The sequence below is a fragment of the Camellia sinensis genome, chromosome 8 (genome assembly GCF_055761805.1).
Source record: "Camellia sinensis isolate YWXY chromosome 8, ASM5576180v1, whole genome shotgun sequence".
In the NCBI taxonomy this organism is placed as follows: domain Eukaryota; kingdom Viridiplantae; phylum Streptophyta; class Magnoliopsida; order Ericales; family Theaceae; genus Camellia; species Camellia sinensis.
Genome location: NC_138968.1, coordinates 53,661,748 through 53,674,008, shown reverse-complemented (window position 1 = coordinate 53,674,008; position 12,261 = coordinate 53,661,748). Strand labels below are relative to the sequence as shown.

At 31.6% G+C, this 12,261-nt stretch overlaps 1 protein-coding gene across 1 annotated transcript; it reads left to right on the top strand.

Annotated features, from left to right (window-relative positions):
* The first annotated feature begins 2,835 nt into the window (after positions 1–2,835).
* LOC114269072 (auxin transporter-like protein 2) lies at positions 2,836–7,736 on the top strand. Its single transcript, XM_028210333.2, has 8 exons — positions 2,836–3,223; positions 3,304–3,489; positions 4,351–4,463; positions 4,594–4,777; positions 4,991–5,088; positions 6,032–6,239; positions 6,420–6,677; positions 7,229–7,736. The coding sequence occupies exons 1-8, from the start codon at positions 3,065–3,067 to the stop codon at positions 7,433–7,435; spliced, it is 1,413 nt and encodes a 470-aa protein (XP_028066134.2). The 5' UTR covers positions 2,836–3,064; the 3' UTR covers positions 7,436–7,736.
* Positions 7,737–12,261: the final 4,525 nt, after the last annotated feature.

Genomic DNA, 12,261 nt, shown 5'->3' with positions numbered 1-12,261 from the left:
TTTAATTTTTTATTAAATACATTTAAATTAGTCTTGTTTTAAAAGGCATCGTCAACATCTTTTTAACGGTATTAATTTTATAAAAATTAAATTTATGTTTTAAAATTTATATATTTTATTTAAATAAAAATAAACTAAAAAATAAAAGAAAAAATTGAGAGAAGACAGAGTACATGAGAGGCAATTGACAAGTGAGAGAGAGAGTGTATGAGATAACATGAGAGCGGAAGGGAAAGTCTGGGACCTAGACTTATCGACTCAAAATTTTTTGAATGAGTGATTATGTGATAAAAATTAATTTATATAGTGGAAGGGAAAGTCTGGACCTAAACTTATCCATTCAAAATTTTTTGATTGAGTGGTTATGTGATAAAAATTAATTTATATAGTGTAAAATTTATGTGGAGTATACATAGAGTGTGGTAGAAATTATTTCTGTGTTATTTCTGAATTAATAAGGGTGTAATAGAGTTTTGGGAGAAGAGAGTAAAGAAGAAAAATGCCTAAGACCCTCAGTGGGGGTCACTAGGGGGTCGTGCGTGTAGACCCGTGATTGGCTAAAAAAAAAAATATATATATATATTTTTTTAGCGAATGGCGGTGCGCCACGTCACTGGGGGTCGACCCCCACTGGGAGTCTGGCATTAGGATCCTCTAGAGTTAAAGTCCTAGAGTGATCTCCTAAAGTACTCCATCCAACGGCTTAAAAATGACGTCGTTTTAATGAGTAATTTGAGAAAAAAAAAAAAAAAAAAACACAGCTTTAATTCAAAACATCTCCTACAAATATGAAGCATGAGAGAGAGAGAGAGGGCTGAGAGGAGGAGCATGACATAGCCGCCTCATCTCGCCCAGCCCCTTCCCACCCTCCCGTCGCCGACACTGCCGCGCCGTTGACAGAAGAAAAAACCCCCAAGAGTCCAAGACTGACTCCATGGAAGAGAAAGCAAAAATTATCAGGTGGGCTTGGGAATTCCACCATGACCATGTACAGAGAAATACTCACATCCATGGTCAATTATATTTCCAAAAAATAATAACTTCTCCCATGAAAAACTCTAATAAAAAAAGTACTTGAAAACAATAAAAACAAGAAGTGCCAAAAACCCAATCAAAATCAAACCCATTAACTAAAAAGCAGACATCAATCCAACAAGTGATTAAAAGAACAAAAAATAAATTTTACATGGGTTGAAATACAGAAAAAAAAAGTGTAAAAATAAATCAAAAAAGAAAAAAACAGAGAGAGAAAAATAGTTAGAATACCAATTTCTTGGAGTCTTCGGCCGTCTGGAGCTGGTTGTTCCACTGGTCGACGGAGTGGTAGCTGATCAATTGTCCCTCCTCTGAAGCCATTTTTGGGTATTGAAAATAATAATTAAAATAATCTCTTACTCTCTTGATTAATTGAAACAAGTTTATGGACAAAGAAAAAACTATGTCAAAAACAGAGTTCTTTTTTTTGTTTACAAGCGGAAGAATGGAGATAACATGAGTCACCCCCCTCCATGGCGGGGCAGCGTCGTGGCAGCGGCAGCGGCGATGGTGCGTCAGGGACGGGGCGGAGCGGCTATGTCCTGTTCCTCTCAGCCCTTCTCTCTCTCTCTCATGCTTCATATTTGCAGGAAATGTTTTGAATTAAAGCTGCTTTTTTTTTTTTTTTTTTTTTAAAATTACTCACCAAAACGACATCGTTTTGATGAGATATGATTTCAGCCGTTGGATGGAATACTTTAAGAGAGCACTCCAAGACTTTAACTCTAGAGGATCCTGACGCGGGAGTCTGAAGGAGCGCTGAGTAAAGAAAGGGAAGAGAGGGACAAAATAAGGGTGAAGAGCTCCAACAAAGCAATCAAAATCATGACTTTGAAATTTCTGTTCAAATACGTGGCATTGACTTTCCCCTCAACGGAATACACATGGCATTGTTTGGGAAGGGTTAAGTGACTATTTTAGCCTTAAAAGATAAAGTAGATTATTTTAATCACAAAAGATAAAATATTATATTTAATTCATAATTATTATACTTTTTTTTTATAAAAAAAAAGTCAAAAAGTCTTTCCCAAACTAAATTTTTTAACTCAGACTAAAAAAACTAAAAAAATCAAAAAATTAAAAAATCAATCCACTTCTTAAACGGAGGCATAGGCTCATTTTGACGGCACGATTAAAAGTTAATTTTTTAATTTTTTTTTATGTTATATTACGTTTTTTTTATTTTTTTACACACTTATTTGAAAAAAAAAGAAAAAAAATCATCTTTTAAAAATCTGAAAAAATCATCTTTTACCCAGCTTTCCAAGAAGTGAATTTATCTTTTTTGAAAACGAAGAACAATCTCTGCAAGACTGCAAAAATCTAAACTAATTTTTTCTTAAAAGAGAACTGGTGAGAAAGCAACTGTGGTCTGTATATACGTACGTACATACACACATACATTTGTCCATGCAAAATATGAAAAATTATGTAAATAGTTGTTGTAGTTTACATGATATGTCAATTTAGTTATGTAATTTTAATTTGTTTGATTTTGTCTTTTAATTTAACGGATTATGTCATTTTATTCCAATAAATAACGGTTGTTAAGTTAATTTAACAAAAAGTCAAACAATGTGTCAATTTGGTCCCTATATTTTTCACAATGTATCAATTTAGTCCCTATCAAGATCGAGAAAATTGAAATTACAAGGACCAAATTGACACATTATTCGACTTTCCGTTAAATTAACTTAACAACTATTATTTATTAGATTAAAATGACACAATTTATTAAATTAAGAGATATAATCAAACAAATTAAAACTACAAAAGTCAAATTGATACGTCATATAAACCAGAGGCTATTTACATAATTTACCCTAAAAAAAAAAAGTTCCCTTTTCAGCGTTTTATACCCACCCAAGAAAAGAGACCTATTAAACCAAGCAGCATAACAATCCGAGTTTTGGGCTATTACTTATAACTTTTCATGTTCTGGGTTTGCTTTTGTTTCGGCTTTGGCTTGTTAATTGCTTTGTCCATTTGAGTTGTTTCAGATCTCTACAGAAGTAAAGAAAAGAAACAAATGGTACCTCAGAAACAAGCTGAAGCAGCCATAGACACTGAACAAGATGATGATCAGAGAGAGGAGGAGAGGGTAGATGAGTCAATGTGTAGCTTCAAAAGCCTTGTTTGGCATGGTGGCTCTGTTTATGATGCTTGGTTTAACTGTGCATCAAATCAGGTATTTCCTACATGTAACACATTTGATCGATTTCTAAGATAATAATTTTGAGCAAAAATTGGGGTTTGATTTGATTGCAGGTAGCACAGGTTCTGCTAACACTGCCATACTCGTTCTCTCAATTGGGTATGGTGTCAGGGGTCATATTACAGGTGTTTTATGGTATTCTTGGAAGCTGGACTGCTTATCTCATCAGTGTTCTCTATCTTGAATACCGTACTCGCAAGGAAAAAGAGAATGGTTGCTTCAAAAATCATGTCATACAGGTTTGTTTGTTTTCTCCACAATTCCTAATGTTATCAATTTTGAGAACCCAACACCATTCTGTTGTGAATGCACGTTGATGTTGTGTTTGGTTGAAAGATTTGATGAGCGCCTTGAAAAGAAAAAAAGAAAAGAAAAATGTATAAAATTAGGTGGAATGTAAATATATTTTATTTACATTTTACTTACATTTTCTATTTCTCTTCTCAAAATTTTCAATCTTGTTTTTGTTTGGGGGGGGGGGGGGTTTTGGGAATGGATTAATTTGGCAACGTTAGGAATGATAAAAGTGACATCATATAGAATATTATGGATAATAATTATTAAGTGACAGAAAGTTAAAAAATGTAGTGACAGAAAGTTAAAAAAATGTAAGATGAGTAATAAAAAATAAAAATTTGGGTTAAATGTAATATTTTAGTACTAAAAATTAAAAAATTTAATAAAAAATATAATTGTGGCCGTATGGGGGTAGGAAAGCACATCCTCATCGCACTTCCTTAGTCTTCGTTTGGGAAGTTCAAACTTGGGTTTTTTTGGTTATTTTAGTCACAAAAAAAATAAAATAGTCTTTTTAACCTAATAAGATAAAAAATCACATCAAACTTACAGTCCTTACATTTTTTCTTTCACAAAAAATTCAAAAAAGCTAAGAAAGCCAAAAGCCCTCCAAAAGCCCTTTCCAAATCAAATTTTTTAGCCACGGGCTAAAATAGTAAAAAAAACTAAAGAGCCAAAAACCTAACCCATTTCCAAATGAAGGCTTAATAGCGCGGAAAAAATCCACCTGGGACTAAACAAACCTTGAAAGCGGGATGGAGAAAAATTGTCATCCCTAATTATGTATGTTTGCATGTATGCAGTGGTTTGAAGTATTAGATGGTTTGCTGGGTCCGTACTGGAAAGCTGTGGGATTGGGCTTCAACTGTACCTTATTGCTATTTGGGTCTGTTATACAACTCATAGCTTGTGCAAGGTTAGTCTTCCCTTAATTTTTTGCATAAAATTTTCTTACTTATTCAAATTAAAAAGGGAATTAGAATTGGGTTTTGTGTTATTAACTCATTGATAATTTATTTCTATTTTTTTTTTTTCGGCGATTACAGCAATATATATTACATAAATGACAATCTAGATAAGAGGACATGGACATACATATTTGGGGCTTGTTGTGCAACCACTGTGTTCATACCCTCATATCACAACTATAGGATTTGGTCTTTTTTGGGTCTTGGCATGACCACCTACACTGCTTGGTATCTAACCATAGCATCCTTTGTTCATGGTCAGGTAATTTATTTCAATGATATTTTTCACTTTCAGAGCCAATTTTCACTTACAGCTGCCCTCCACAACTTTCAATTATAATCCTTGCTCTCCTGTGGTTGATATGCTTATTTGTATAAAAGATGGGCAACATGAACATAGGCTGCTAATTACAACCCTTATTTGTAAAGTATCTCAGTTGCTGATTTATTTTACTCTTTTTTTCTTTTTTCATAGGTTGAAGGAGTAAATCACTCTGGCCCGAAGAAGTTGGTACTGTATTTCACAGGAGCCACAAATATACTCTACACTTTCGGTGGACATGCCATAACTGTGTAAGTGATATTAATAATTGAAAATGCTACGATGTGCACTTGCATATTGTAAGAAAAACTACGATTTTGGTGATAAAAATTATAATTTTTAATGAAAGTTATGAATAGTGAAGTTATAATGTGCATATAAAAGTTATATATAACTAATTATCTTTTTTTGTGAATAAAAAAGTTTAACTTTTTGTGACAAAAGTTGCACACTATAATCAAAGTTAAGTTTTTTTTGCATAAGGTGCATACCAAAGGGTGCATATAGTAGTAGCCCTTCCGAAACAAATGTGTCTACTCTTTAACTTCAATAAATATTGAAACTTTGCTTTCAACATTTCTTTCTCTTGTTTTTTGTTTTGTTTGTATGTTTGTTTGTTTTTTTCATTTTTGTTTCTGTTTTTGTTTTCATAAACAAGACAAGAAGAGAACTTTAATCTAAATGTGAAGGTTGTGAGCCTAATCAAGTACTATTTAAGTTACATCATACTATTTGAGTTACAAGACTAATCATATAAAATAATTACCGTCTTTGTTTAACTTTAACCCCTCTTTGGTCATTGCACTCTTCTTCTGGCCATAGCTAATATTTTGACTATGGAGCATGCAGCAAAAAATAGAATCAAAAAGTTGCTTGTGTTGCTAGTTTAGGTTAATTATGTTCAATTTCAAAGTATTACAAAGTTTCAATCCATATATTCTTTTGTTCTTTCTCTCTCTTTCTCGTAAATAATTAAGTGGAAATACTAATTTTGGCATGTTTGATTAATCATAGAAATCAAACAGATTCCCATGGGTGCAGTCGTGAAAAGTAAAGGTTTTGTGATTCACAACCATACTAAAAACATGTGAAATCATTTACATATTATCTTCTTTTCATTGATTTTGGAGCGGAAAATTTTCAACTTAAAAAGTTTGTGATGACGAATAATTTAGGGGACCTAATGTTTTACAGGGAAATCATTCATGCAATGTGGAAGCCTAAAAAATTCAAGTACATATATTTGTTTGCCACACTCTACGTATTCACCCTAACAATTCCGTCAGCTTCTGCTGTCTATTGGGCGTTTGGTGACCAACTCCTTAACCATTCCAATGCTTTCTCACTCCTTCCACGGACACGATTTCGTGATGTAGCTGTCATCCTAATGCTCATTCACCAGGTCTTCCCTTCATCTCGTGTTAATCAACTTGACTACTTGCATCAGCCAATGGAACTAGGGAATTTATACTTACCCAAAAAAAGGAACTAGGGAATTTACACCATCACATTACAAGAAATTGCACTTTTAGTGATGATGTGTTTTTTTTTTTTTACCACCAATTTAACTTGTTTCTTGCAGTTTATTACATTTGGATTTGCTTGCACACCACTGTATTTTGTGTGGGAGAAAGTGATTGGCATGCATGACACAAAGAGCATATGTTTAAGGGCACTTGTGAGGTTGCCGGTGGTTATACCAATATGGTTCTTGGCCATTATTTTCCCGTTCTTCGGGCCTATCAACTCTGCCGTGGGGGCACTATTGGTCAGCTTTGCGGTCTACATTATCCCTTCTCTTGCTCATATGTTCACTTATAGAAAGGCCTCAGCTAGACAGGTAATTTGTTCAATCTTCCTCAATTCACATCTTCATTTGAACCTACTACCCTAATGGCATTGTCTAGTGGCGCCACCATTGTCCACCTTGATTTGATTATTTTTGTGCTCTATTCTAGGTGCCAAACATAACCAATAATAGTTTGTGGTGATTTCTTATGTGGTGACTAATTGGTAACTAGTTGTAGCTTTCTTGAATTTGACTTTAAGGTTACTTCAAATGTCACTACAGTTGTACCCTCATAGATAAGGTAAGTTTGGGGGCATATCCTTATCGTTCAGATTTATGTAGCAAGCACATTCTTACTCTAGTAAAAAAGCACACCACATTAGAAAATCGTTGCATGCCCACATCTTGAACATAAATCCCAAGCCTGTAAGTAACCCCCTCTGGGGCTAACTATCTTACCAAATGATACAAGCCCTTTGGGTAGAACTCAATCTTCAAAACTGACTTGCAAGGAGAGAGTGTTCAAAAGACTTATATTAAAAACGCCAAGCCTTTTTAATTCCAATGTGGGATCATAACACATTCTAATATCTTTTGTACAGAATGCAGCAGAGAAACCTCCATTCTTTCTGCCGAGCTGGACAGCAATGTATGTGGTGAACACATTTATTGTGGTATGGGTATTCATTGTTGGCTTTGGATTTGGAGGGTGGGCTAGCATGAACAATTTAATTAACCAAATCGACACCTTTGGGCTCTTCGCCAAGTGCTACCAGTGCAAACCCCCACCACTACTAGAACATCACTGAGTTAGTGAGTTAAAGATTATCATACCATTGCAACACAATCTCCCGTGTATCATGCACTGGGAGTTATCATCATCTTCGCCTAATGTGTTCTTCCATGAAAATACGTATATATTTAAGCAGATGATGGTGAACATTGATAATTCCTTGGGCACTAAAAGGAAATAGTTACTACAACTTTATTTGTATTGATATAAATGTTTGTTGAATGTATTACACATAAAACCTAGCAAATATGTCTTAATTACTATTACGATAGGAAGATATTTGTTTTAATCAAATATATTTTTGTAACCTTAAATTACTCAAGGGGTGTGCTATCAGCTTGACATGGCATAATATTAGTAAGGTCTTTCTACTGTGACTTGAGTGTCACGGATTCAATTCACAGAAACACCTTCACCACACATCGGAACAAGGTTGTGTAATTTTGATCCTTCTCAAACCCTGCAATGATGAGCCCTGACTATTCTTTTTTACTTCACATAGGTTTCAACATTGTTCACTAACCAATTTATGACCTTAATCCCTTGAGATGTGACTCCGCATCTATCTACAATGGTTAATGTTTAATTATTAAATCCTTTGTGACTAACACTTTATTTTTTCTCATATAGTTGTATTGATGCTTAACGGTTGTTGGCAGTGTAAATAGAAAAATAAAAATCTCTGCTGCCATACATGTTTTCATTTATGATTTCAAATTTTGACATAGTCAAAACACTTATGAAGCGTCTTAAATATTCAATTAACTAACAAATTGAACGACGAGTTCTACATATTGAATGGTTCGGATTATCGAAACGGAATTTGTGGTGGGTCTCCACGGGCCCAACAGTACTCTTCAGTTCGTGATTGGATTGGAGGAAAGTCAATCCCATAGCGATAATATAATTCACAAGTCATATCAAAGTGTGTATAACCAAAATAATACAATCTGATTGAAACTAAGACCAGAAATAATAAAATTTTTTAATTGAACATATTCAAATAAAAATATTACAGGATAATTTTTTTCTGTACAAACAATTTTTTTGAATAATTTGTAAATAATTTTGTATTAAACAAACCTAATTTGAGCACTAATACATAATAAAAATAAAATTGAAGTCTGTTAACAAGTTACACAATATGTGTAATGAATTAAACAAAACAAAGCAGTAAACAAAACACAAAACTGGTTTCAAAACCTAAACGGCAAGGAATTAAAATGAACAATCAAATTTCACACCAGCAAATTGTAATCAATACCCTTCAAATAATAAATCCTAAAATGTAAAAAAAATAAAAAAATAAAAAAATAAAATAAAAAAATAAAAGAGAGTAAAGTTTGTACAAATAAGCAGACAAACTAATCAACAAACTAAAAATATGAAATTGACGTGACAAATTTCTTTACAAATCCATTTGAAATAGAATAATAACATTTGGGAGAATTACATATATAAGTGGGAAAAGGCAAAAACAAAAGATGTACTTGTTATAGACTGAAACTTGATTATGTTTTCAAGAGCTAGATTTATGTCTCAACCACCCGATCCAAAAAAAAGAAAAAAGAAAAAAAGAAAAAATTAAATTCAAATCTTTTGAATTGTTTTAAATCTAAATCATAAGCCTATTTTTATAAGTACAATTGATGAAAAAATAATTTATAGATATATATAAAATGTCTAAAATATTATTTTTATTGAGTTTAATGACTAATATATTTTTTTTTTGTTGATTTTATTTAATGAAAATAAATAAATAATTTAAATTGAAAACACACAAAAAAATATAGGATTTAAATTGATAAAATTAAAAATTTAAGATTTATTTTGTAAGCATAGAAATTTTTGGAGCATTTAACAAGTTTGTTTCTTATTTTGCGTACTTGTGACACAAGCATTAAGTCAGGTAGGCCAAGGTAAAGTTGGGAACTAGGTTTGTAGCGCCCTGATTTTGCTCGACCTTGGGAGTACGCATGTGTACTAGTGGATCAGAAGAGATCTTAGCTTCAAGCCATGAATTTCTTTTATAAAAAAATTGTTTATAAGTAATTTTTCATCAAAAAATTAGTTATAATCATCTTCTTAAAATAGGCAAAAAAACTGTTTATAAATAGTTTTTCATCAAAAAGCTAGTTATAATCATCTTCTCAAAATAGGCATAAATGTAGGGTTATTTTAGGAAGATAGTTATAATCATTTTTTTATGAGAGAAAGAAGTTGATTATAATTTAGAAAGTGGATTATAACCCACTTTCCAAAAGACGGTGTAACCTAGGACAGAACTAGATTTCTGAAAAGATTTTTAAAAATATTTATTGGAAAAATGCCTAATTTTGGGTGTGTGAAGGCACCCGGACCTAATTTATTAGAGTTTCCACCTAATAAGAGTTTGGGTGCGTGAAGGCACCCGGACCTAATTTATGGGGGAAAATGCCTAATTTTGCAAAACACATTTGTTTTGGTTTGAAATTTTTAAAAATAGTTTTTTGAATTTTGAATTTGTATTTTTTTAAAGTTATTTTTTAAACATTTTAAAGTAATTTTTTTTTTTTTTTACTCTTTAGATATATTTAAAGTATATATGCTTAAAAAGTATAAAATTTATACAAAATTTTAAAAAAAATCAATGAATACAAGAAAAATACAAAAATTTACTGATTTTTTATTTTTGTTTTTTTGTATTCAATGAATTTTTGAAAGATTTTTACACAATTTTTGTACTTTTTAAGTGTATCTATAATAAGTGGATCTAATTTTTGTTTTAAAATATTGATTAAAATATTTTTAAAAATTCACTAAAAATAAAAAATATGGATTGAAAATTTAGAAAACTGTTTTTAAAAACACTAAACCAAAATGGTTGAATTTGACTAATTCCCGTTCTACTAGCTCTGATTGGATGGCTCCAAATTTTGATATGAGAAAACAAGAGTTGGATTAAGGGGTTTACGAATAGAGAATGTGTTAGATAGATACTATGCCATGATACTCTTAATTCCACCTTCATTCCAATGGATCAACATTAATCATGACAATAAATAATTATATTAATTAAAGTTATAAATACAATAATGATAGAGAGTTCTAATTTTGAAACTCTAAAGAAGGTTCTAGTGATGTGACAACAGAAAAAAAAAAAACAAAAAAATAAAAACATAAGCACACACATTATATCACATGTGGGTCTCACTTCTTACCACAACATTAGAACTCTTTTTAGAGTTCCAAAAGTACATCTCTCAATCTTTATTATTATAAATATTATCATGGTTCTAGTTGATTAGTTTGATTGATGTTTGCATGGGTTTATCAAGTATTTTTGATTTAATCCATTGTTGAAAACTAAATATTAGACTGAGTCGTAGTGAAATATGGACCATATTATTAGGAGGTTTGAAGAATATTAAAAGGCATATATATTTATAATTGACGAAAATGTAATGCCATTTCATACCCTATTGGCATACAAAACAATTTCTCATAGTAGAAATCAAGTCCAAACATATTTCCGGATGGCATGGTCAAATAAGTCCTTGGCATGTATGCTGAGAGAGTTTGCTATTGGTCTGGCTATATCCGTTATAAAGTTTGAATAAATTTAAAAAATTGGGACGTGGGATTGAACCCAAGGGGACAACCTACATATTCATATTTGTAATTAGGTTTTTACGGAGTTCGTACAATACTAAGGACATGTTTGATTAGAAGGATTAAAGCATGAGATTAGGATTATTAATCCGTGGGCCCAATCATCCTATGTTTGTTTTGACATTTTGGTTTAGGACTATTAATCCAATGGATAATTAATCCAACAAATTTGTAGGATTATTAGTAATGGGATAGGGGTGGGATAGTTAATACCACACTAATTTGATGGGATTATTAATACTTCACTATTAGTATTGTGAATCAAACATGGCCTAAGTTCACACCATATTTTTGAAATGGAAAATGATTGGTGGCCCTAAAAAATTTGCCCCTAATGCCCCTAATTTCCATTTTTAGAAACTGTTTTCTTTTTTTCTTTCTTTTTTCCTTTTTTTTTTTTTTTTTTTACCTAAAGTGGAAATTTCGAGGCATTCGAGCCCCGAAATTCGGGCCCTCAAGCAGCGCCGTTTTGAAATAATACTAGCAAAATAAAAGCTAAATAAATCATGGAGGCATTTTGGAAAACAAATTATTATTATTTTTTCTTTTGGAAAATGTTCCTTTGATAATTATTTGGAAACTTATACAATTCTTTCAGTGCACATAGCATTACTGTTGGATCAATGATAGCATGCATCTCGGCTCCTATTCAATTGTGATGGTTTTGTTCAGTAGGGGTTAATTTTTATTGAACAATAGTCCACAAACTAATAAATTTTGTAAAAATATATGTATATATATATATTGTTCACTAATGTGACGTGTAGTAATAAAATTCGGTATCTGAAATGGAACCAAGTAGAACAATTTTTTAGGCATTTTCCTAATCTAAGGTGCGAGTTCCTCAATGCCAAACATATATTAAACTTCATATATTTCATCATCCAAAAAAGAAAAAATCTAATCAAATACTAATGAAACCCTTTTGTTTTGTTGTTGCTAAACTTAGTATTGGATTTGTCAAAAGAAAATAAAAGAAAATGGAGATAAACTACTTACATCAATTTTTTATGAGGCAACTAAACACAACATGACACTTTTTTTTTTTTGGATTTGTCAAAAGAAAGTATATATATATATATATATATTTCTCTACAAATTCAAAATTCAAACAAGTTTTTAAGTTGAAAAAAATAAAAATAAAAATAAAAAACTTATTAGACCAGGCAGATGTTCACCTCTATGGCCCAT

What these genes read in the sequence shown, in the direction of transcription:
- LOC114269072 (XM_028210333.2), top strand. Translation starts at nt 3,065, where the DNA reads ATGGTACCTCAGAAACAAGCTGAAGCAGCCATAGACACTGAACAAGAT. An exon ending in CAACTCATAGCTTGTGCAAG is followed by an intron (nt 4,464 to 4,593) that starts GTTAGTCTTCCC and finishes CGGCGATTACAG; the next exon opens with CAATATATATTACATAAATG. An exon ending in GGTGGACATGCCATAACTGT is followed by an intron (nt 5,089 to 6,031) that starts GTAAGTGATATT and finishes AATGTTTTACAG; the next exon opens with GGAAATCATTCATGCAATGT.